This window comes from Stegostoma tigrinum, chromosome 8 (genome assembly GCF_030684315.1).
Source record: "Stegostoma tigrinum isolate sSteTig4 chromosome 8, sSteTig4.hap1, whole genome shotgun sequence".
Lineage (NCBI taxonomy): Eukaryota > Metazoa > Chordata > Chondrichthyes > Orectolobiformes > Stegostomatidae > Stegostoma > Stegostoma tigrinum.
In genome coordinates this window covers 31,927,817-31,954,801 of record NC_081361.1, presented here as the reverse complement: position 1 = coordinate 31,954,801, position 26,985 = coordinate 31,927,817, and the positions used below count along the sequence as shown (strand labels likewise).

Genomic DNA, 26,985 nt, shown 5'->3' with positions numbered 1-26,985 from the left:
TTTGCCACCTGCTGCTGCTTAGAATGATGTGGACACTCCAAAATTGGTATCATTGGTGCAAACTGGTATAATTACTGAAATTATCGCCTCGGCATGAGGCTCCAAGTTGTGTTGCAGGAGGTGGTAAAATTCTGTTACTGTTGTCTTGATGAAACATGGGTCCCTGTAGCTTTGTTCCATGAGGAGATGCAGGTATAAGAGTGCTCTTGAGTAACTCGGTGAGTAGAGATTCTGTGGAGAGGCCTCTTCATTTTGGCAGGGCTTGTCCTCTCTGTAGCTTCTGCGGCGTTTGTGGGTCACATTGCAGAACCAGGTATTTTCCAACTATAGCCCCCATGCCTGCAGAGTTGAGTTACCAAATTCTCCTGTCCCTTTAAATGGATTTTAAATTCACCATCAGATTGCCAAAAAGGAGTCATTGCGTTTCAACCAGTTTTGGCACAGCAAAAGTGAACCAAAAGCACTTCACCTATGATTTGGAAGCTTGACCCTTTAAATAACACTGATGTGAAGTTCCCCATAGTACCAGGATCATGAGCGATCAGCACTTGAGTTCAGTGCAATTGCGAGGTCCAGGTAATGAAACGTGAAGCATGAACATTGTGCTTACGTTTGTGCCTTTTTTGGTATGAGACATAAAGTGGACAGCATGAGCACAGCTCATGCTATTTTGGCCTTCAGGTCTTCCATACCATGAGCACCAGTAGCACACAGAGATCAATTTTGCAGCCATTATGTATAAACACTGCATGAGAGTGAGACCCTTCCAATCATTGGTCTCTGTCAAATTGAAGAAAAGCTATGCTTCTGAAATTTCCCTTGTTGTTTTACAAACAGATGCTTCTAATTTTCTAATAGTACAGCACATTTTGACTGCCAGTCATCATTACATCATAAGTAAGGAGCTTTGTAAACTCCCTTGAAGGGATACCAAGCTAATCAGCATCCACTCAGAGTACAGAAACAATCTAGTCTCTCTTGGCCGGAGTGCGGAAGTGCACTTTTTAATGCCATATGATTCAAACGCTGATGTCAACATTATGAAATCGCTTGTTTAGCCATAATCAAGATCAGTGAACATCCATTGGCATGTTTATTTCTATGGAATAATGCACTTTTTTGTTCCTCAGGATCTGTTTAAGCTACTTCTCTCAAAACCAGCTCTGCCGGTTAAGAATTGTGCATGATTACATCTGGTAGTTTTTGCACAAACCTTATGAACCTATAAAACATTCCACATGTCAATACAATATGTCAGTGGCACTCCCATGGGTAGATTGTTCAATATGTCTTTCAAGATTCGAAAATAAAAGTGGCCAGAAACACATGGATTGATAAAATAATACCACATTTTGCACTTGCATTTTAAGTATATTAAAGATAAATTAAACCACCTGTTTCCATGTTGGGACTGTTCTCTTTGGAGAGAAGGCTGAGAGGAGATTTGATAGAGGCTTTCAAAATCATGAGCAGAACGGACAGAGTAGATAAGGTGAAGCTGTTCCTGCTCGTAAAATGAACAAGAGGGCACTCTTCCAGGCCCTACCATTAATTGTGTAAGTCCCTTAATGGTAGGGTCCTGGGAGTGTTGCCGAACAAAGCGACCTTGGATTGCAGGTTCATAGTTCCTTGAAGATGGAGTCGCCCAGGTAGACGGGGTGGTTATGGAGGCATTTGACATGCTAGCCTTCATTGGTCATTGCATTGAGTACTGAGTTGGGATGTCATGTTGCAGCTGTACAGGACATTGGTTACGCCATTTTGGGAGTATTCTGTTCAGTTCTGGTCTCCCTACGATAGGAAATATTGTTGTGAAACTTGAAAGAGTTCAAAAAAGATTTACTAGGATTGCTGAAATTGGAGGGTTTGAGCTTTAGGAAGAGGCTGAATAGGCAGACGGCTACTTGCCCTGGGCCACCAGAGACTGAGGGTTGACCCTTAGAGGTTTGTAAAATCATGAGGGGCATGGACAAGGTGAATAGCCAAGGCCTTTTTCCTAAGTTTGAGGAGTCCAAAACAAGAAATCATCGGTTTAAGGCGAGAAGGGAAAGATTTGAAAGGGACCTGAGGGTTAATTTTTTCAGGCAGGATGTAGACATGTATGGAATGTGATGCCAGAGGAAGTGGTGGAGACTGGTCGAATTACAGCATTTAAAAGGCATCTGGATGGGTATACAAATAGGAAGGTTTAGAGAGATATGGGCCAAATGCTGGCAAATGGGACTAGATTAACTTAGAGTATCTGGTTGTGTGGATGAGTTGGACTGAAAGGACTGTTTCCGTGCTGTACAGCTGTATGACTCCTGACTCTATTTAAAGTGATGTGCAAAAGAAGCAAAGGTGATGTGAGAGCAAAAATAATACTCTTCACACAGCAATTAGGTAGGGTTTGGAATACACTGTATGGAAATGTGGTGAAGGCAGGTCCAATTGACGTATTCAAGAGGGCATTGGATGGTTGTTTGGATAGAAATAATGTGCAGGGGTTTAGCGAGAAGGCAGGAGACTGGCACTGGGTAGTGAAGGGTCAGTGCAGGCACAATGGGCTGAATTGCCTTCTGCAACATAACAATTCTGTGATTCCATGGGATTTTCTTTAAAATATTTTTCGTCTAGTTCATGATTATTTTTCAGAAAACACTGTTTGGTTTTAGCGAGTTTTAAGAAGATTTGTAGCTCAGGTTGAGGTTCTGGATGTGAGTTTGCTCGCTGAGCTGGAAGGTTAGTTTTCAGATGTTTCGTCACCATTCTAGGTAACATCATCAGTGAGCCTCCGACGAAGCGCTGGTGTTATGTCCCGCTTTCTATTTATCTGGTTAGGTTTCCTTGGGTTGGTGATGTCCTTTCCTGTTCTTTTTCTCAGGGGATGGTAGATTGGCTCCAAGTCAATGTGTTTGTTGATGGAGTTCCGGTTGGAATGCCATGCTTCTAGGAATTGTCGTGCGTGTCTCTGTTTGGCTTGTCCTAGGATGGATGTGTTGTCCCAATCAAAGTGGTGTCCTTCCTCATCTGTTCGTAAGGATACGAGTGATAGTGGGTCATGTCGTTTTGAGGCTAGTTGATGTTCATGATGTTCACTATCACTCGTATCCTTACATACAGATGAGGAAGGACACCACTTTGATTGGGACAACACATCCATCCTAGGACAAGCCAAACAGAGACACGCACGAGAATTCCTAGAAGCATGGCATTCCAACCGGAACTCCATCAACAAACACATTGACTTGGAGCCAATCTACCATCCCCTGAGAAAAAGAACAGGAAAGGACATCACCAATGCAGGAAATGACATCACCAACCCAAGGAAACCTAACCAGATAAATAGAAAGCGGGACATAACACCAGCGCTTCGTCGGAGACTCACTGATGATGTTACCTAGAATGGTGACGAAACGTCTGAAAACGAACCTTCCAGCTCAGCGAGCAAACTCACATCCAGAACTGTTTGGTTTGTTCTCAATTTAGTTGGTCTGAAGATTTACAAAAAATGTCTACTGACTCAAGACTTACTTGAGATCTTAAACTGCATAATTTATATTGCAAACCTCTGGTGAGCAGGTGGTTTTTATCAGTACAATGGTTGGTGATACCATGAAGTCTCATTCCATGACATTGATAATTTGTTGCTGTAAATCTTGTAAACTATTTCACTTAACAGGTTTCATATATTTACTGCCATATTGGAAGCTCTAGTCCATGATGAATCTTCGCCATTGGGGAATGCAGAAGAATATTGGATGAACAATAGATTTGCCATGGTGTCATAGATGGTCAGCTTCATGTCGATGAGGAGTTACTAAGAATGATTGGATTTCCAAAATTTGGCACATGTATGCTCAGACTGGAAAACCTCATATTTTCCTGCGTCGTCATCATTAGTATGAAGTACACGATCATTGTTTGATCATTCTTTGGAAAAGTCTCTTCACTAACAAACATCAAAAAAGCTTTCATTAGATAGACATCTTCAAGAGCACATATCAATTTCACTGGCCACACTAAGGTTTTTGATAGAAAACTATTGACCTGAAAAAATGGCACTTTTTCTCCAACAATGCTACATAACGTGGTCAGTGCTGAATTTGTGGCTTTTCTTTGCAGTTTCTGATGAAGAAGTGCTTTTAGCTAATTTATCTGGAGTATGGATCTGCTGCATGATACCACATGGAAGGAGTTCAACATATTTCTCATTTCATCTTCCATTCGTTCTGTGGGCCTGAAATTAACTACTGGTTGTGGTTTAGGCGGGGTTGCATAACCAAAAAAAGGCAGGAGTAAGTAACTTTCCCACAGGTCCAGAAAAAGATCATAAGGTCTTATATGTGTAGAATTAAACTTAATAACCTCACTCCACAAGCAGTACTGTTAAGGTCAGCCCTTCATACTCCTCTTCAGCTGTGACTTTCCCAAGAACCAGGATCCTCCCCTTGCAGGCATTAAAATTAAAAGTTAAGTTCAGGTGGAGGGCATGTAGTCTCGTTCGGAGGCTTAGAGACCGCTTTGTAGAGCATCTGCGCTCTGTTCATGACAAACAACAACGCCTTCCAGCCGTGAACCACTTCAGCTCCCCCTCCCACTCCCTTGATGACGTCCTTCCTGAGCCTCCTCCAGTGTCACAATGACGCCACCCAGAAACTGGAGGAGCTGCATCTCATATTCCACCTTGGGAGCCTACAACCCAATGCTCTCAATATGGACTTTACTAGTTTCAAAATCTCCCCACTCACGGTGACATTGCCAGTCCTTCCACCACCAATGTTTAGCAGCAATATTGTGTACCATCTACAAAATGCACTTCAGAAATTCACCAAAGATCCTCAGAGAACACCTTTCAAACCCACAACCACTTTTATCGAGAAGGACAAGAGCAGCAGATACACGGCAACACCAACACTTGCATATTCCCCTCCAAGCCACTCACCATCCTTACTTGAAAATATATCACCATTCCTTCACAAACCCTCGCGCTTATCCGCGCCTCCTTGACCTATCCATCTTCTCTCGCACCTATCCGTTCCTCCCACCTCACTGACCAATCCCCACCACTCCCTACCTGCACTCACCTATCACCATCCTACCCACCTTCCTCAGCCTCACTCCTCCTCTATATATTCCAGAGCTCCCTTGTCCTCCCGCCCCCGCCCCACCCCACCATTTCTGAAGAAGGATCCCAACCCGAAATGTTAGCTTTTCTGTTCCTCTGATGCTGCCTGGCCTGCTCCACACTGTTATCTCTGACCCCAGCATTGGCATTTCTTACTATTTGTTTATCAGGTTGTGAGATGAGGTTCCCAACAATAAAGTTCGTCTGACTGGAAATACAATCAACATCCAGACAAATGCACTGCTTTTAGAGCTGGCCGCAGTGTCCGTTACGAATAGTTGACGTTGAAGGCAAATGTTTTCCTGGTTGTGGGAAAGCTAGCTGTCATTCCTGTGGCATCAAGTCACCTCGGAAAATTAACTTGGATGGAACTGATGATGTGAGGGAATCACCACTTGATAGTCAAGTGATGCTGTGCTGCCCTGTATACATTCTCAATTTATTGAAATTTTATTTTAATTAAAAACAACAAAATTACAGTACAAAGTGAATTCAATAATCGAACTTTCTTAAACCAGGCTATCCTATTCTATAACTGGCAAAAGTCTTGGAAAACCTAACGAGAAAAGCTTTTGATAGCCTGCCAGCCTCACCAGGAGGGGCCACTATATATATCCACTCAGTTAACCACATAAATATATAGTCAGCTTGTTAGTGTGTGAACTAATCATTTCATGCTTAAATGCAAGAGACAGGCTAGTTTAATTAAACTTGATTATTGAATAAACAATGTGCTGCTCCCTGATTTGATACTCAGATATTTATGTAGCTTGGGCCAACATTGCCTTACTCCTGTCGCATGACAGTCAGGGAAGGAATAGTGATAGAATTGCCAACAGAGCTCGGTGCAGTCTACAAACTGATGCTACAATTCTAGGAATTCTAGGAATGCAAGAAAATTTTTTTGGAAGAATCACCTTAATGGCCATCGTAATATTGTTGAAATTAAAAAAAAAGGTCTTTCCAAGTCATTCTGTTTCTGTGTTTTGCCCTTCTGGCATATCATGTTGCATCCCCTGTCTGAGAAAGTGGAAACAGCTTTTGTGCTATTGTTTCTGCTGAGCCAGTTATAAATTATGCAGGAGTAGTGTGCAATTAATTACTTATCCAGTTTTCTGCCACTTGATTGATGACAAGAATACCAGCCTAAACCTGGCACCTCTCTTTAAGTCACTATTGCAGTTTGAAACATGCAATGTGACGCCTTCATATATGTGGAAAAGCTTTTAAGAGGAAGGATGCAATAAGCAGAAGCTATAGTGCTATAGTTTGATCAGAAACTGTTTATACTTATAATTCCCAACTGACCACAACAGAATTGATTTGAACTTTCACCAGTTGTGGAATTAAAACTTTGCATGATTCTCCAGAGCAGCTTTCTTTAAATCCCATATATTTTAATCCAATCTACGCCTACTCATCATGAAGAACACAAGTAAATACTGTCAGTGCTACAAATGCTGGTTTTCTGTCTGTCAGTTTGGCAGAGATGATGAGATTGAATGAATTCCTTCATTGTTATTGCTTCTGAATTAGCCTGGTTGCCTCAGTTATCCATACCCCTTTCTGTAACAAAGTCTCTCTTGGTGCATTCAACCTCAGTCTTCTCTGGATAGTTTTGTTATTTATTCATGGAGTATGGCCTTGCAAGGCCATGATTTTCTTCTTGCCCCTTGATTGAATTGAGTAGCTGTTGGTAGGCTGCTTTCTGGAACTGTCTTGGTTTTCTGGTAAATACAGTCTCAGTGCTTTTAGTGAAGTAGGACCAGAATTTTGACCCAGCAATAACGAAACACTGGTGATCTGTCTAAGTGAGGATGGCATGTGACCTAGAAGGGAGCTCATGAGATGATAGTATTCCCATCACTCAGCGGTCCATGTCCATGTACATGTCCGTGTACCGTGATCTTGTTCTGTGTACCTATATTTGCAGGACTGTGAAAGGTATTCTGCCTTTTTTGTTGAAACATGTCCCAGTGTTTATATAAACATTGTTTCATGCCAAAGCCATGTTCATTTTTAATTCTTAACGGACACTGTGGCCAGCTCTAAAAGCAGTGCATTGTCTGGATGTTGATTGTATCCTTAATTCTTTAATTAATTTTTTAATTCTTTGCATCCTTAAACATGAGGATTCTTCTCAATCAGTTGATTTCTGTCACATGCCACACTTGTAATTTCCTTGCAGTCAACTCTGGGTCAACAGAACACTAACACGTCTAACCAGGCAGCATCTGGAGGAAAGGAGAAGTCTTGCTGTGTTCTTCCAACTTCCTGTCTGCCTACCTTGGATTCCAGCATCTGCAGTTTTATTTGTCACTACCTCATCTATCTTTGTGTTCATGTCAGCGGAAAATAAGATTTCGTGCAATTTCTCCTTTTACTTTTGTAAAAATAGTTTTGTTTATTTACCAATTTAGAAATAACTGAAGGCTGGTTGAATAAATGCAAAATACTGTTGCTAGAAATCTGCAATGAAAACAGCAAATGCTGGAGAGCCTCGACAGATCTGGCAGCATCCAGCAGGGTTAACGTTTCAAGTCCAGAATGACTCTTCTTCTCCAGCACTCCCTGTTTTCATTTGAGGTTTGATTGATGACATTTAAGTTTCTGAGTCAGAAGGCTGCAAGTTCAAGTCCTGCTCAAGACTTGAAAATAGTTTCTAGCCTGATACCTCATTGCATTTGAGGCAGTGTTAAATCAAGGCTCATCTCCTTACTTGTGAACATAAACTGAAGCAGAGCAAGAGGAGCAGTGTGCTGGCTAGCGTTTATCCATTAATCTACACCACTACAACAAATTATCTGGTCATTGTCGCATTTCTGTTTGTGGTACCTTGTAATGCCCAAATTGACTGCTGTATTTCCTATAATACAACAATGACCCATGCCTCAAAATGTACTTAATTGGTTATAAAATGATTTGGGATGACCTGAAGTTGCTAAACATACAAAGAAGGAACAAAGTTGGGCTTTTGAGCCTGCTATGTAATTCAATAAGATCATGGCTGATCTGACATCAATCTCAACTCTCCATTCCTGTGTACCTCTAATAATCTTTCATGAACTTGGTAATTAAAAATCTGTCTACCTCTGTCTTAAAAATATTTAGAAGATTCTGCATCCACTGCCTTTAGTGGAAGGCAATTCCAAAGACTGTGAACCCAATGACAGAAGAAAACGTTACCTGGTCTTATTTTTAAACTGTGATCCCTAGTTCTAGATTCACCTGCTAGAGGAAATATCCTTTCAACACCCACCCGATCAAGTCCCCTTAGATTCGTATGTTTCAATTTAGTCACCTCCAACTCCAGAAGATACAGCCCAGCCTCTCTACCCTTTCCTCATTGGGCAGTCTGTTTGTTCCAGGAATTAATCTAGTAAACCTTCTCTGAGCTATTTCTAATGCATTAACATCCTTCTGCAAGTATAGTGATGAGTACTGACAGCAGTAGTGTCATAGAGTAATACAACATAGAAACAGAACCTTTGGTCTATCAAATCCATGCTAACTACCAGATATAGTCTCACCAATGCCCTGTATAACTGAAGCATAGCCCCCTTACTCTTCCATACAATTCCTTTTGAAATAAATCGTAACATTCTATTAGCTTTACTGCGTATGTGTGCTGGACTTGTATGCTAACCTTCTGTGATTCACACATAGATCTCTGCATTCTCAGACCTCTGCAACCTCCCATCATTGAAATAACATTATTTTTTCTGCCAAAATGGACAGTTTCACACTCTTCCACATTATATTCTGTTTGCCAGATCTTTGCCTATTCATTTAACCTATCTATATTCCAGTTACATCCTCTTCAGAACTCATTTTATGACATACCTTTATGTCAGCAATAAATTTAGCTACTGTACCTTTGGTCCCTTTATCCGTTCATTTAAATAAATTATAAGAAGTTGAGGCCCTAGTATCAACACTTAAGGCACATTGCTTGTGAAATCCTGGGCCAGCCTAAAAGGACCCATTTATACCAGTTGCCTGGTTTCTGTTAGTCAGCCTATCTCTTATCCATGCTGATATGTTATCCACTTCACCATAAACTTTTATGTTTCGCAGTAATCTTTCATGTGGCACTTTGCCAAATGCTTTCCGGAAGTCTATGTACATTACGTCCATTCGTTCCCCTTTATCTACAGCACAAGTACTTCTTCAAAGAACTCCAATACATTAGTTAAAAATTATTTCCATTTGACAAAATCATGTTAGCTCTATCTGATTATCTTGAACTTACCCAAGTACCTTGTTATTACATCTTACTTCCCTGGTAATCGTATTTTTCTTGCATCCCTCCCTTTCTTTCAATTCCTGATTGACAGCTATTTCCAGGGTGGAACTATGTAAAGACGAGAGTTTGGCATAATAGTAATGTCACTGGATTAGTAACCCAGAGCCCCAGATTCATGGGGACAATCCCACGACGGCAGAGGCATAAAACTTGAATTCAATAAAAATACAGAATAGAAGGCCTAGAGTAATGGTGATCATGTAACCAATGGTAATAGTAATCAAAAATCCATCTGAGTGACTAATATTGTTTCGGAAAGGAAAGCAGCCATCCTTGCTTGGTCTGGCTGTGTGATACACTTGATCCACAGTAACGTGGTTATTTCTGAACTCTCATTGTCATCATATGTAGTCCTTCAATCACAATTGTAACTGATCAGTAGCTGCTTCTTTTGTATAAACTCAGTTTTGGCTAAGAGAACTGATCTGTGAAACTGAAGGCCTTCTACCGTTGTGTGCATGTAAGAAGGTAGGACTAGGAGTAGTTTATTTCGTCCCGTAATATGTTCTACCATCCAGTCTGATGATGGCAAATCTGTGATCTATCTTTGCTCCCATGACCTTTAATACATTTCTTAACAAGAATACAAATCATTTATGAATATAGTGAGAAGTTGAAGCTGCAGTGTCGATGTTTGACAGCATGACCAGTCACATCCTGCCAATTTGGATACATAGCCATTATTGCCAACTTTCTATTTTTTTTACCCCCTAAGCAATTTCCAACCAAACCAATTCATAGTCCAGATTGTACAATTCAAAATCACGCTGTACTCTGCTCTCCATTACTCTGTCCTCTTTTAGGACACATCTTAAAACCAATAACCACCAATTATTTCCTTAAACAGTTTGTTTTTCCTTTCTCCTATGTAAAGTGCTTTGACACATCTTTTCATTTTAATGGTGGTGCATCAAGTCTTCCACCTTCTCCCCGTTCATTCTTCTCTTTAAAGAATAACTTTTGTTGTAACTTTTATTGATCCATCTTAAGGTTGTAATAAGCCAGTGCATAAGTGCAAGTTAGAAAGATATATATGTGAACTAACTGTTAATAAGGGAGTTTCAGGATTTTGGAAACTTGAAGGAAGAATATATTTCCAAATCCGAGAAAGTGTAGATTGGAGAGGATCTTGCAGATGATGATGTTTCCTTGTGCCTACTGCCTTTGTTTTTTTTTCTATGTGGTAGAGGTTGTCTGTCAAGGCAGCATTGCTGAATTGCGAAAGTGCATCCTTTCCATTCAAGACTAACAACTATTGGATATTCCAAACACCTGCATTTCAAGTCTTTTTTTATTAAAAACTTTCCGTTTAAAGTTAAAATCCTACCAGGTGTACTGTGTTAAAGTATTACCTGAGGGTGATCATTAAAAAGTTGCCTTTAATGTGTTGAAGTTCTGTTCTTCTTCCCCCTCCGCCACCTCTTTTTCCTGGCATTCATATGACTCGCGGCCTCATGACCATGACAACTGCAGACATGAACAGAAAGGTTCAACCTAATGGAGGCATGTTGTCTGTGGATACAGACTCAGCTTAAATTGAGAAAGATATTAACAGTTGCATACTCACAAATAACAATAATGACAGACATAAAATTATACATTGGACCTCTGAATTGTTTCTAAATGTATAATGCTGAATTCTCCACAACTTTTAAAATATACTAATTTGGGGTATAATAATAAATATGAAGTAATGAAGTGCAAATTTATGTTTTTAAATTGCACGTTACGGTTTAAATTTCCAGTCTGTATCGTGCAATTTAAAGACTTGAGTTGGTTAAACCCTGGCTGTGATGAATAAGCTGCTCAAACAAAAAAACTAAATAAATGGGCTGCTGAAATATATACTGTTTTATTATGAGTATTGGCCACATGCTTTCACTAATTTCAGATTGCTTTTTAAATGAAGGCAGAACAGGCTGCACAGTATCTATAAGGAACAATGATCTTACAAGCAAACAGAAAGCATTTACTCAGCACAAAAATGGCAAGAATACACAAGTCAGCAAGCAGTAGACATTAGCTGCAATGTTACACTGTAGGTCACAAGTGAAAAGACTAAGATCAACTTCTCACACACAAAATGAAAACAAATGCCGCAAGTGAAAACTCTATTTGAGTATTAGCTGCATTGCAATAAAGCATTGCATAAGGTGTGGTCAATAATAGTAAAATAGGCAAGGTTGCAAAACTGTTTGTGAATAAAGGTTATCCTCATTTTCATATGTTTCCTGAGAAATCAATGGGAAATGGTGACTATTAAACTGTGTATCTTTTATTTAAACAATCAACTCTTATTTTAAATTAATTGTCTTATTTCTTATTTTTTCCATAGGAGAAAGAGAAGAAGTATATGCTACCACTGGACAATCTGAAAATTCGAGATGTGGAGAAAACTTTCATGTCTAGCAAATATGTCTTTGCACTTTATAATACAGAGCAAAGGTAAGATTGCTAGGAAACGGAGTTTACATTTTTTATGGTTAGAATCAGGGGCTGGATATTACATGCCACAACTGTTGTGTTTCAGCTGTGGCAGAGGGCAGGGGTTGGGGTAGTGGGGGGGGGGGGGGGGGGGTTGGGTGTTGGTTGCTGCCTGGAACAAAGACAAGAAGAAAGGGGTCTCCTTTCTCCATGGGGGTTGCGGGGAGAAATACCCTGCATGCAAACGGCTTATTTCCAGCCTGTTGATTCACCACTGACATCCCTTCCAGGCCCCCTGAAATCTTCTGCCCCAGGCCTTTATATTTTCAGGAGTATATACACTTCTGAGGTTTGAGCAAATGCTTATTTTACAAAAGCTATGTTTGTCTCTTCTTCATTGCACAAAATGTGTTTGCTTAGAGAAGTTATCTAAACAGTGTCAAACATAGGGGTAAAAAAGTCCTTTTCAAATTGTTAAGTAAATTACATAGGAGGAAATTAGAGTTATATTGTCATTTATTTGCCATTTTGTTTTGAAAAAGTCCGTTTTCATTGTGTAATGAAAACCCACTGAAATGGCTCACTCACCCATCTAGACTTAACCTAGTGCAATAACTTAAGAAATATTTGCAATCTAGCATGTTGTTTAGTCTTCCGCAGTTGGTTAGCTCCAGAGCTGCTCACTGGCGCGATGAAGTTATAGCCAGGCTTTTGTAACATAGCTGCTTTCTGTGCAACCGACAACAGCGAAAAATTCCAATACAGTGGGATTGGAAAAAATTCAGGTAAGTCTGAGGAAGCATAAACATTATTCTATAAGAAAAGGCTTATTGTTCATCAGCTCCTAATTGATCCAGCAGTGTGTAAAGCTGTATGTCTTGTTTTACCCAATAATAAAGTCAATTTTCATACGATTTGATATAGTCTGAACTTTACATCCATTAGACATGCTTGTTTTAAAGCAACATCTCTATCTTACAGTATTAGAGTGATATAGTGTGCTTACGTGACCTTATAAAATAGCGTATTACTTGACCACCATCGAGCAGCACAACAGGAGCTTAATTAGTGCAGTCTCCATGCTTATGTGTTGGTGTTAACATGATTTGTCTGCTACGTATTGGGCAGTAAAACCAGAAATTTAATGTAACCAACATATTTTTTAAAAAATCCTTGATACAATATGCCTGAAATTTTGACTTAACAACTGCCTCCTATTGTACAGATAAATACCATAAAGATGGTAGAGCTGAATTGCTGATTGTAGTTGCTTGAAAACCTGTTGTTGCTCAATATGTTTGGTAGGTTTGATGCAATTGACTTTTATGGAATTGCTTCGCTATTTACCCGTTAAAGGTGACTGCCTATGATAAGTGTGGATGCTGAGTCCAGGCCAACATCCATAGCATTGAGACACTGACCACCCTTGATTGGCTGCGATGGGCTGGGTATGTTGCCCGCATGACTGTCACGAGACTCCCGGAACAGGGGCTCTACTTCCAGCTTTGAAGTGGCAGGCGAGCCCCAGCTGGGCAGAGGAAGCCCTTCAGTGATACCTTCAGAGCCTCACTGGCAAAGTGTGGCATTCCCACAGACACCTGGGAATCACTGGCCCAAGTCTGTCCAAAGTGGACGAGGAGCATCTGGGAAGGCATCGAGCACAGCAAGACTTGCCGTCGGGAAATAATGGAAGCCAGGCAAAAATAGCAAAAGGACCGCGCTGCTACACTAATGCCTCACCCACTTCACCCCTCGACCGTCACCTGCCCTGAGTGTAACAGAGCCTGCAATGGCCATTTCAGTCTGTACAGCCACCTACAGACTCACCCTGACAATGAGAGAGCCATCCTCGTCTGCAAGGGACCGCTAATGATGATGATGATGAAGGACACTGAGAGTGATAGGGATTGCGTTAATATTAAAGAAGTGGTAAGTTGGACTGCATTTCCTTTTATATTTGCTGTGTCAGATTTTGGACGCGGTGCTCAGGAATCAAACTTAGTCAAATCCGAGTTCGTCCACGAGGCTGCCTTCAGTCTGATGTTTATGAAAGGGCAGGAAATCAGCAATTACAGAATCAACAATAAAAGGATTATAAACCAATCAGAACATTCATTCATGTTTCCAGACAATTGCCACCAAATCAAAGTTAACTGACTCTCGGGAATATTAAAAATCTAACAAAAGAAAAACACCATAGATCTGAACAAATGCCAGGGTTTCCTGGCACAGGCAGTTGCTGGTAGCCTTTGATTTCAGTGCAGCGGCTTGGACATGGTCAGATGTTCAGTCGGGGTGCTCTTGGTCAGAGAGTCTGTGTCAACATATTTTGGCTCCACAGTGGCCACTCTGGGGAGTAATGCTAACACTTGCGAGGAGATGTGCAGTCATCACCAAGAGCTATGGGGCTGCTTGGTTCGGTTGCTTAAGGGGATGGATCACAGTCAGTCCGTGGCCTCTGACGGAGAAACACAAGGTGGGAGAATAGTGGGGATAAACTGAAGCAAGGAGACCGGAGAACCTATGCATGAAGATTGGGGCTACAGGCTGGGAGAAGCATGGGAAAATGGTTATTGTGAAGGAGGCAACTGTATATGTAAAGGAACAGTTACAGTAAAGCATGGATGGGAAAGGGGCCAAGTGAAAGGGGCAGGGTTTGTTCTTGGTCAGTCACATCCTGACTTCCAGAGAGAGAGAGAATGCAAGACCGCACCTGCCATGATCAACTCAAATGGTGGAGTCTGGGGAGGAAAGGTGGCCTGGTACAGACACATATAGACAGGTTGGATGTGAACCCCTTCACATAGGAAACAGAAATTTTCAAGCAAGTCACACCAGAAGTAATTTTAGAGCTTACTTTTGTCTTTATAAATACCTTTGATCCTTGCCTACTTTTAATCATTGTTTCAATATTTTAGCCAATAACTTTATAATTATTTACTTTAAATAACTTTAAGTGAGAGTTGGGCAATAAACTAACATGTGTATGTTAGCACATAAAGTTGTGCTGCTGGTTACTTTAAAATTGTAACACTCAAACTAAAACAGGGCTATAAATGAACTGTACACATTTGCAGCTCATTAACCACTCCTGAGGATAACTCTGTGGTTGTGACATAATTAGAAATAAACAAGGGCAATTCTCCCACCTCCCTGCCCCACCCAGCTCTCAGCAAGAGCAGAAAGCCCAGGGAGAGGGGGTGTGGTCAGCTGCTGAATGGTAGAAGATTGGAGGGATCATAAAACACGATGGGAGAACATAGGATCTGACAAATTTGCAAAGTATTTATAGCAGAAAAACAGCCCAGCTTATTTTTTGTTCTTTATTCTTTAATGGGATGTCAGTGTCACTGGCAAGGTCAGCATTTTTTACCCATTCCTAATTGCCTTTGAACTAATTAATTATTAGAGGGCTATTAAGAGTCAACCACATTGCTCCGTGTTTGCAATTACATAAAGGCCATGTCCAGATGAGGATGGCAGATTTCCTTCCTTAGAGGACATTACTGAACCAGATGGATTTTTTATAACAATCGATGATTTCCATCACTGAGGCTGCTATTTAGTTTTGGAATTATTTAAATTCCATGCCATGGGGGCATTGGAAGCCATACTTCCAGAGTATTAGCCTGTGTTATGACCTGAGTTGATTGTAAGACTGGACAAATCAGATCATAGAGTTAAACGTGGTTTGACAGATCATGAGTTTTATTTTTGCAGTTTCATTACCATTTGGACAGTCATTGTACATACTCACGTGAGGTTGCAAATGTTCTTTTAATAATGAACGCACGTTTATTACACACAGATACAAAAGACAGTTTAGAAAGACCTTAAAATAAACAGCAGGTTCAACCCTTTCCCTAGCAACATGTTTTACAGTTAGTCAATCCCAGTGAAGCATCACTTCTAACTTAACTCTGTAATTTCTCACCCTAATGAATGTTCTCTGTCCTTCAAGCATAGGAGAGATGGGAGAAAAAAGTAGATAAAAATTAGGACTCCCAATTAGAATGGTCGCATGGTGGGGGAGAGTGTGTAATTCTGGCATAATATTAAGTTATAAGAGAAATTTAAAAATGCTGAGTGTATTCTGCTGTGGTGATGAAGATGACCATGGCTTTGTTATACGTTTTAGAATTGAGGAAATGAGTGAAGAGAGAGAGATTGTTAACAGTGTGATGAGGTAACTGGGAATAGTTATTACAATATTATCTACCATTGATCCACAAACTGTATAAAATCCCAGTGAGATCACCAAAATGACCAATTTGCCTGCCTGTCTGGAACTCAGGAAAAAAGCAATTCACACCGGGTTTCTTCAGAATAATAAAGAATAAGTCTATTTATCTTAAAAAGGACAGGAAACAAAGGATTTTTAATTCATGCAACTTAAGTCAAACGAAGAGTTTAGCACTTACACTATAAATGAAGAAAGAATACAGAGAGGGGAAACAAATTTCGGAAGATCAAAAATCCAGACCAAAGGTTGGAAAATTATTTTTGTCTGAGTTGTTTTGATTTTGCAGTCGTGATTTGCTGTGGTTTGCAAGGTGACAGCCATTCTTTTATTCTACAGTTGATCAAGTGTGGTTAGATCCTCTCTTGTATGAATTTCTTCTACTAAGCATTCTTGTTTTCTCTGTATTTTCCCAAGAGTGGTGAGGTGGATGCTTTCTGTATGCAAGATATTGATTTTTTTCTTTTACTTTGCAGCTCTTGGCCTTTACATTTTTTTAATGTTCTGCAGCTCAACCAATTGTCTGGATGTTGTCAGGCAGAATTTCCTAACTGAAAAGATTCTTTGTACCATTTACTGTTGAATTCTACCTCTTGCTGTTTCCGTGTGGAATGTCGGAGGCTCAGGAGTGACCTTATAGCTGTTTATAAAATTATGAGGGGTATGGATAGGGTGAATAGATAAGGTCTTTTCCCTGGGTTAAGGGAGGCCAAAACTCGAGGGCCTAGATTTAAGGTGAGAAGGGGAAAGATTTAAAAGGGATCCAAGGGGCAACTTTTCCATGCAGAGGGTGGTGATGGTTTGGAATGCCAGACGAAGTGTTGGATGCTGGTACAATTTCAACACTTAAAAGGCATCTGGATGAGTATATGAATAAGAAGGGTTTGGAGGCATATGGGGCAAATGCTGGCAAATGGGACTAGATTTATTTAGAATATCTGGTTGGCTTGGACGAGTTTGACCAAAGGGTCTGTTTCCATGCTGTACAGATCTATGTAACTACATTGTGCAGTTCAGCACTTGGCTTTCAAATTTCCAAACTTTCCTGGCAAGCCAGTTATAGCAATCCAACTCTATTTCAGTCAATAATCCAAAATGGAAACACATACGTAGCCTCTTACAATAGTGAAAAAAGTGGGGTTTTTTTTAACAAGGTAATCTTAGAGTGGTGATTGGATCTGCTAAAGAGAAAGGCTGGGGAAAAACTTGCCATTATTGAGCCAGATAGGTGGCTGAGCCAAATGTGAACCAAATATATTCAAGGCTGGAATCTTTCGGCTTAACATAAAACAATGGTTCCACATTTTCCACGTTATTTGTAAAGAAGCTGGGGTTAAACTTGGTGGGGCGGGGTTTACAATGTGGCTCACTTACACTTGTTAGGATGTACATATAATCAGGACCTTGGCCTCTGCAAACAGAATATGACTAGGCAATATGACCAAGTTCTGAAAAAAGGTCACTGGACTGGAACTGTTAACTGTGTTCTCTCTTCACTGATGCTGCCAGACCTGCTGAGCTTCTCAGTTTCTTTCCCAGCAGTATAAGTTGTTCAGTTTGAAATTTGGCATTCTTGCATCTCTCGTAATGAGTACAAGACAAGCAGTTTCAACAACACGTCTTGTCTTTTTCAGCAACACAGAATTAAATATTGAATTTTTTATGAAATCTTCTAAATTGAGAATTCAGAACGTTTCATACAAATGAAATATGTCTCTGACTCATTTATAAAATAATGAAAAGTTATTGTTTTTGAGACATCAATTTAAAGAATTTTATCACAGAACTCTTGCAAATTTGTTTCCAAATGTATTAACTGGAGATGTAAATTGCTATCTGAAAAGTTAATTCAGCCCCTTTTAATAACCGTACTAGCTCTGACTCACTATGATCAATAGCAGAGAAAGAATTGCTAACAATTAATACATATATTGCATCCACAGTATGTTTATGGCTCTTAGATATCATATCCGCATAAAGCACCAACAAATCATAATTTAACAATTGGAGTTAAAAAAAATGCTGTCCATGTCTTGCTGATTTTCTGACCTTTTGATAACCTGGCCTTTAACCAAGAAGGGGAGCCAAACAGCTGGCAATCTGCACAGACTTTCAAATGCAAAATAATTAAACTTTAATTGACTTCAGGATGTGCCCATTTACACTAGTTACCCACGGGGAATACCTGAAAAGCAGCTTCAGAAGTACAGACCAGGGTAACATCTAACTATCTCAACTTTGCTCTAGACTCTGGACTACCCCATGAGCAATGTCACAGGAGTTCAGATTTTCTGTATAAAAAGAAGTTCCAACAACTCTTTTAGAATTGGAGTTGGGAACTTTTATCCCAGTGCATTTAATCTTAACACTGAAACTAATGAAAACAATATGTATACTCCTTTGCTTTTAAAGATATCTTTGTTCTCTTTCCAAATATGCAAAATGCCTTGTTTCCATTTCTTAACTGGTTTTCATTTGTTTAATTTTTCCTTACGTTCTTCTGTAGTTTTTTTTAAAGTCCTAAGTGCTAACCTGGATAATTCATTGTTGGAACACCTGGAATTGGAATTTTTTTTTTCATTTCCTTTCTCAGTCTGACTTTTTTTGAGTAATTTTTCTTGTATCAATGTTTATTTTAAACACCCACCAGATTTTCTTCTTTAGTTCTGCTAATCTGGTTTCACTAAAATCAAGTAGATTGTTAAAAAAAAACAATGCTAAGCCAGGCACTTGGCTTTAAATTAAGGTGGCTAGCATAGCAAATGAAAACCTTTCGCACATCCTTATTCTTGATTACCGTTCATTCGTGGACTCAGCATCTTATGACTAGGTAAATACTTGAAAGATAATTTTTCAAAATAAGGCCATGACAATTTGTGTATGTTCTTGTGTTCTTTTGCATTTTTGTAGCTATAATCAGATTTTGCAAAAATTTTCCCTAAAAAAAAAGGAAATTCTTGGCACATCACAGAAGTCAAATGGTTTTAATTTTTCCTCTTCAAACGGTCTAATTGTTGACAGATTTTTGTCCTCCTTGCATCATTGAGAGGACAGTGATGCCACAGCTACAGCAGAGGCTTATATGTTCTCACAGAGGGTCTTGCTTCAATTTGATCAGTTTCCTTTGGCCCTCAGAATGTAAGCCGTTAAATATACAGTTTGTTGCTTGAGCATTGCTCTGCAGCCTCGGAATGTTATTGACGAAACACAACTTTTTATTAATTAAATATGTAATTCACAGAAAATTGTGAGAAAATTACAGCGTTTGATTTTGATGAAGCATAATCATCAATGTTGGAGAGTGTATGCACAGGTGGACTGAATGGCCATTTCTGTTCTGAAGACACAGCACAGCCATCCCCTGTTTTGCACATCTAATGTGTCCCTACAAAGTGTCTTGCTTAACAAAAACAGCCAATTGAAATGCAGAGTGTGAGCTGGAGGAACACAGCAGACCAGGCAGCATCAGAGGAGCAGGAAAGTGGACGTTTTGGGTCGGGATCCTTTTTCAGCCTTTAGTGCGTCAGCAGTTCTTACTATCTCCTGTTGAAGTACACTTTTCCATACTAAAACGTATCATAAGAGTGAGTTGCACTCCTGATGCAATTTTTCCATCAAAAACCGATTGATTGACTTGAAACCTCCTGCTAAATCACCAATAAACTGAGCAACTCTTAGGAAAACATTTTGGGAACAATGACCATAATTCTGTAAGGTTTAAGTTACTTGTGGATAAGGATAAGAGTAGTCCTCGGGCGAAATTGGTAGTAGGCTAACTCCATCTTTGGGCAGGAACGAGCAAGTGTACGTTGAGGGCAGCTGTTTGAGGATAAATTCACATCTGGTATGAGTTCAAGACCAGCATGTTCCTGTGAAAATAAGGATAAATATGGCAAGATGAGGGAAACTTGGATGACAAACGAAATTAAGAACTTAGTCAAAAAGAAACAGAAGGCATACATAAGATTCAGGAAACTGAAGATAGAGTCCTCGAAGAATATAAAGCCAGCAGGAAAAACCACAAAGAAGGAGTTAGGAGCCACGAAAACATCTTTTGCAAACACATTTATACATATATAAGGAGCATGACAGAAACGATATGTCCACTGAAGGACAAAGAAGGGAATTTGTGCAACGAGCCAGAGGAAGAGGGTAAGCTCCTTAACAAATACCTCACATTGATATTCACAAAGAAGGGGGACATGGTGGATGGTGAGTGTTGGGAATGGTATGTTGATATTCTAGGATATATCAATCTAAAAAGGGAAGAGGTGTCGGGAGCTTAGAAAAGCATTAAGGTAGACAAGACCTCAGGACCTGATAGGATATTTCCCAGAGTGCTCAGGGAGGCAACTGATGAAATTGCTGGGACGTTGTCTCCTATGTAGTCACAAGAGAGACACCAGGGGACTGGAGAATAGACTACATTGTTCCTTTGTTTAAGAAAGACAGCAGGGATGACCTAGGAAATTACAGGTTGGTGACCCTAATGTCAGTTGTAGGGAAATTATTGGAGAAAATAATTAGGGATAGGATTTACTCATTTGGAAAAATATGGACTTACTAGAAATAGGCAACATGGCTTTATGCGGTCGTGCCTCACAAACTTGATTGAGTTTTTTGAGAAAGTGACAAAGATGATTGGCGAGGGCAGAGAAGTAGATGTTGTTTATAAGGATGTCAGCAAGGTTACTAATAAGGTCCTTAATGGCAGGCTGATACAAACGTGAACTCACATGGGACTTGTGGTGAGTGGGTAAGATGCATAAAGAACGGGCTTAGTCATAGAAGGCAGAGAGTAGCAGTGGAAGGGTGTTTTTCTGCCTGGAGATCTGTGACCAGTGCTGGGACCCTTGTTGTTTGTTAAATATATAAAAAAATTTGGAGGAGACCATAGGTGGTCTGATTAGTAAGTTCGTAGATGACACAAGGATTGGGGCAGCTGCGGATAGTGAGGAGGATTGCCAGAGGATACTGCAGGATATAGATAGGCTGAAGACTTGGCCGGAGAAATGGCAGATGGAGTTGAATCCAAACAAGTGTGAGATGATGCATTTTGGAAGATCTGATGCTGGAGGGAAGTATACAGTAAGTGGTAGAACCCTTAGTTTGCATCAATATACAGAAAGATTTAGGCGGACAGTTGACAGTTCCCTGAAAGTAGCAACACAAGTGGATAAGGTGGTCAAGAAGGCATATTGCATGCCTGCCTTCTTCATTCGGGGCATAGAGTATAAAAATTGACAAATCATGTTGCAGCTATATAGGACTTTAGTTAAGTCACATTTAGAATATTATGTACACTTCTGGTTACCGCTCTATCAGAAGGATGTGCAGGCTTCGGAGAGGGTACAGAAGTGGCCGACAAGGATGTTGCTGGTTTGGACGTTATTATGTGTAAGAAGAGATTGGACAAACTTGATTTGGATAGAATGGATAATTGCCATCTTTTTCCAGGGTAGAAATGTCCATTAGCAGCGAACCATTCCCCCAGACAGACATTTACCCACTCCTTTGTGTGTCCAACTGTTTGTCTTTGGGATCTATCTCCACCTATCATTTACTCTTGCCCCTCACCTCACCCAACTTCAGCAAAAATACCAATTTTTTTCCTAGCTACCACCAGTTCTGATGAAGAATCACTGGACTGGAAATGTTAAGTCTGATTTCTGTCCACAGATGCTGTCAGACCTATCGAGTTTTTATAGTGATTTGTTTTTTCTTCTGACTTCCATCAATGCAATTCTTTTGTTTGTTTTGTTGTAGAAATGCCCATTACTCCAGAACATAGGTTTAAAGTAAAAGGGGAAAAGTTTAAAGGGCATGTGAGAGGCAGGTCTTTTGCACAGGCAGGGGTCAGTGCCTGGAAAACACTGCCAGAGGAGGTGGTAGAGGCAGATACAGTAACAATGCTTCAGAGGAATCTTGACAGATACATGAACATGCAGGGAATAGAGGGTCATGGATTGTGTAGAGGCAAAAGGTTTTCGATTTAGAAATGGGTCATGTGTCGACACAAGCTTCAGGGGCCACAGGGTGTATTCCTGTGCTATCCCGTTCTTTGCTCCTGCTCCTGCTCCTTCTCATCATTTCCCATTCGCTGTGCATGTCTGCCAACCCTTCCATTCACTGACTGTCCAGACCTTGCAATTTGCCTTTTCTTTGTCTCGATCCTCCCACTTTCCCCTTTCTTCCCTTAACTCTCCTGCTTAATCCCTCCACTGGACAGTTAGAAATGGGAAGCAGCAAGTGGCTGAATAAGGGGGAGGGGGAGGGGGTGGAAGCAGTCGGTGAAGGGGTTGGGAGTGGGAGGCAGCAAGTGGGGCGGCTGAGGAAGGGAGCTGGAGATATGTTTTAAAAGAAGACTGAGCATGTGCTACTCAGAGAACTTCTCTTATATATAAACATGGAACAGTACAGTACAGCACAGCACAGGCCCTTTGGCCCACAATGTTGTGACGAACGTTTACCCTAATCCTAAGGTCTATTTAACTCCACCCCTACCTTATACTATCATCCATATGTCTATCTAGTAGCCACTTAAATGCCCCAAATGAGGCTGACTCCACTACCCTCTCCGGCAATGCATTCCACGCCCCAACCACTCTGAGTAAAGAACCTATCTCTGACGCCTCCCCTATATCTACCTCCACTCACTGTAAAACTATGCTCCCTCGGAATAGCTACCTCCACCCTAGGAAAAAGTCTCTGGCTGTCCACTCTATCTATACCTCTGATCATTTTACACACCTCCAAGTCATCGGGTTAGAATGGTCTTTAAATGGGCAATAGTCACAATGCTTGTACTTTTTTTAAAGTACTCCAACATAAAACACTCACATTTTGTTTTAAAAGCTAGTCAGTTAGATCAGGGAATCTCTATTTGTCCTGCCATATGCTTATGACATGTTACAATATTCCATTGTATTTCATAGGAGCACAGGAGAGGAAATATTACCACAAGCCAAAGAGTTAACTTTTAAGGAAAATCTTAAAGAAGAAGAGATAGATGAAGAGGTTTTAGGAGGGAATTCCAGTGCTAAGGGCTAAATGCACAGTCACCAAAGGTGGAGCTGTTAGAATTGGGAACAAGTAAGAGGCCAAAACTAAATTTTTGGAGGGTTGTAGGGCTAAAGAAGATTAGAGGAAGAGGAAGATAAAGCTAATACTAAGGAGAAATCTGCAGTCAAGGATAGTAACTTTAAATTCATAGCATTGTTGGATCATCTGTCAGTAATGTTCTACAAATGGTACATGGTGCAAATTAGGGTATTGCCTAGACAGTTTTGAGTGACCTGATATTTCTGGATTAAAGAACATGGGACACCAACCATGAAAACATTGAAATAGCCAAATTTCAAGGTTATCAAAGCATGCGTTAATCGTTCAGCAGCTAGTCTGAGACATGGCCACTAACATGCCCTGCTTACTGTCAAGCAGATCCAAGTCTATAAAAACCGAAATCACTTATAATTGAAAGATTATTGTTAATTGATAGAAGTCATGTAATTGATAAGCTATAAAAATGTAATTCTGGTGATAGGAAATGTACCTATATTAACTCTTAGTTGAACACTGAAATTAATTGATGGTCTGCTTATTGGGTGAAATGTTAGCCTCTACTCACATGCAAATCAATGAAAAGAGATATTGTTAAAACCTTCATTTTCACTTGTGTATGAGAAGATAAATCATGAAATATGAATATTATTTCCAAAAATAACACTTTATGAAGCAGTCATTTTAGGATATGAAATGTTGTGGGATATGATATATACATATCACCTTTTATTGCTTATCTTTGCACAATTATGATAGATTTTGTGCAGCTCTGCACCCTCATTAGAGACAAAGTATAAAGCAGAGAACATTGGGATGTTGATGTTTAATTTCAAGTATAAAGCCCCTTTTTAAAGATGTTCTGAATATTTACAAATCTACCGGTGTGCTGAATTACTCTATATTTGCAAACGTATGTTTTACCTCAAAAAAGACAGTTCTCAAAGAATTAGCCATCAATGCTACAGCTTATTTGAGTTCAGATGTTGATGAATGTTGTGAATTGTTTGGGCTGTTGTGGTGGAATTTCTTATAGTTGTCGAAATGTGAGCAGAATTTTCAGAGCCAGTTGATGGCTGCATATTGGTTTGAAATGAGATTAGTCTGAAATATCATTTCGTTCAGATGGAAGAATTCTGATTTTAAAATATATTTTTCTCAGCTTCATAATTACAGAACATCAGATAGGCTCCAAAAGCCAAAAGGAAGAGCTGTGCAAGTATAATAACATTAGGTTAACTTTGTGTAACAGAGATATTCGCTCTACTTAGTGCCGTCGTCACTTGACTAGAAATGAATTGAATTGAGTAAGACCATTCTGACTATCTCATGAAATGTCAATTAAATAAACTTCATTCAGTTTCTTCAGTTGTGTATCATGAAGAATTGCTACACTAGCTGGCTTTATCTTCACACAATTTATTTTTATAATCTTTAAGCATTATATGGACATTTGATTGAACTTATTTCAATATGGCGCTTTGTTTTAGTTACCCTTATCCTGGAAAATAAATTATTTCATGAACTCATCAAGTTCAACATTAATATAATTTCAATCAAAATTACATTTGATTATGGCAGTTAATGCTTGTATAATGTTTCATTGCAGTAGATTGCTCTAAACTGCTTATTGTGCCCTTCATTTTATCAAATGCAAAACTTTTGAAACTTCACTATTTCAAGTTTTACACTCAATCTGTTTAACTCCAACATAACCAAATGTTCCAAGACCAACACAATTAGTGTTTAACTGGGAAAAACTGAACAGTTTGGAGCGTTATAATATTAAGATAAGAGAAGACAAGGAGATGATCTGAGTAGAGGTTTTCAAAGTATAAATGAGTTGGACAAGCTAGATAAAGAGAGAAACTTTCCATTCATGGAAGGAACCAAAATCAGTGCCATTATTTCAAGAGAAAGACATTTCTTCATTGATTGAGCAGTTAGAATATGGAACCTCCTACAACAGTAGATAGCTGAGACTCGGATGCTTTCAAAAAGAAACTAGATTGGTTTGTCAGAGAAAACGGGGATTGCAGCATATGCTGGAAGGCTGAGTATGATAGATAGAATGGGAGGAGACTTGTGTGGAGTATAAATACAAGAACGACTTGATGTAATCTGTTTCTGACTGCTGTACGTTCTGTGTAATGTGGTAAAATTTGTACTTTTAGCTGTGTAACACACACAAAAAAGGAATGTGTACCTGCATTATCTTATTTCAGGTTCAACATAGTATACAGTTTCAATGGTATTTTCCAACTGTTCTTGCTTTCACCAGGAATGTTTACAAGGATTATCGTTTTTTGGAGCTTGCTTGTGATTCTCAAGAGGAGGTAGAAAGTTGGAAGGCATCATTTCTTCGTGCTGGTGTTTATCCAGAGAAATCCACAGTGAGTTGCTTTTTTTCAAAGAATGAATACAATATAGATTAGAATTTAGTTCCAAAGTGATTGAATTAGAATGAAATGAAAGTGTACAAATTTTACCTATACATGTTATGTCACTGTATGAATGTGCATGTGTACATCACATAATGAGAATACCAAATAAGTGAATTATTTTAATTATGTTGTCAGCATTTACTTGAACTTCTAAATTGTCATGTAGAAGTAGAAAAAAGCTATGGCCAAAAAACGTTCTCTTTGCATTTTCAAGGAAATAATGTAGTTTTTTCATAAGGAGTATCTGAATTTATCTCACCTACTAACATTGTTATTTGTTTGATAACAAAGTGTGAAGCTGGATGAACACAGCAGGCCAAGCAGCATCTCAGGAGCACAAAAGCTGATGTTTCGGGCCTAGACCTTTCATCAGGGAAACGTCAGCTTTTGTGCTGCTGAGATGCTGCTTGGCCTGCTGTGTTCATCCAGCTTCACACTTTGTTACCTTGGATTCTCCAGCATCTGCAGTTCCCATTATCTCTTGTTATTTGTTTGTTTGTTTTTAATGTAAAGCCTGTTTTCAATGCTGTAAAGCACACCACCTCTGTTTTATATCCGTTTGTACTCATCACTGTAGTTTTTGTTTTGACAGAAATCTTTCAAGAATGATATGTTCCATCGCAATAAATGCGTTTAAAATAAACTAATTAATGATAGCAGTTAACAATTTAGCATTTGTAGTTCTATCTGCATAAATGTTGGGAACATGATTCCCTAGTGCGGGTATTTTGAATGAGGAGACAAAGTTACAGAATAAAATGAGATTCATTTAAAACTGAGATGAGAAGGAATTTCTTCTTAAGAGAGTAGTGAATGCCTGGAAATTGCCAGAATATGCCAGAGATTTGTGGAGGCTAGATCACTGAATGTGTTTAAAGAGGGGGTAGATATATTTTTGAAGTATCGGGGAATTGAAGGCTATGAGGAGCTGGCATGAACAGCCTACTCCTGCTCCTACTTCTTATGTTCTTATCCCATCCCAGGTGTATAAGTATTGTAACATTATGACGGTTTGGTAGTCATATGCATTTAATTGATTTCTTTCACCTTATATATTTCCTTGTTATTTTTAGCCATTGTGAATCAGTGTTTTCTCAATTAGTAGATGGAAAGAAAATGGTGATGATGTTGGGATGGAAGTAAGGTCTGTTATTAGTTTACATTAGTAAATAAAAGCAGGGCGAGAACTATACGATGTTGAGTTCCTGCACTATTCCAACATAGTGAAACCAGTGATAGTCAAAACAAATACTATGAAAAGTTGACAAAAATCATTCACATCAAAATTTAGGATTTTTTTCACATCATTGTAATTTGCAATGGTCAGAAACTACCATAGAGTTAATTTACTAGTTTGTGTGTGTGTTTTTTTAAGGAAAGGGTAAATCTCTGAAGTAATTGTTCA

At 39.5% G+C, this 26,985-nt stretch overlaps 1 protein-coding gene across 1 annotated transcript in view; it reads left to right on the top strand.

The window, feature by feature from the left end:
- Positions 1–26,985, top strand: part of LOC125456426 (dynamin-3) — a 232,545-nt gene that overhangs the window by 131,435 nt on the left and 74,125 nt on the right. The window contains exons 16-17 of the mRNA XM_048539519.1: positions 11,749–11,858; positions 25,418–25,529. Coding sequence (XP_048395476.1) covers positions 11,749–11,858; positions 25,418–25,529 — 222 coding nt within the window. The remainder of the gene's footprint in view (positions 1–11,748; positions 11,859–25,417; positions 25,530–26,985) is intronic.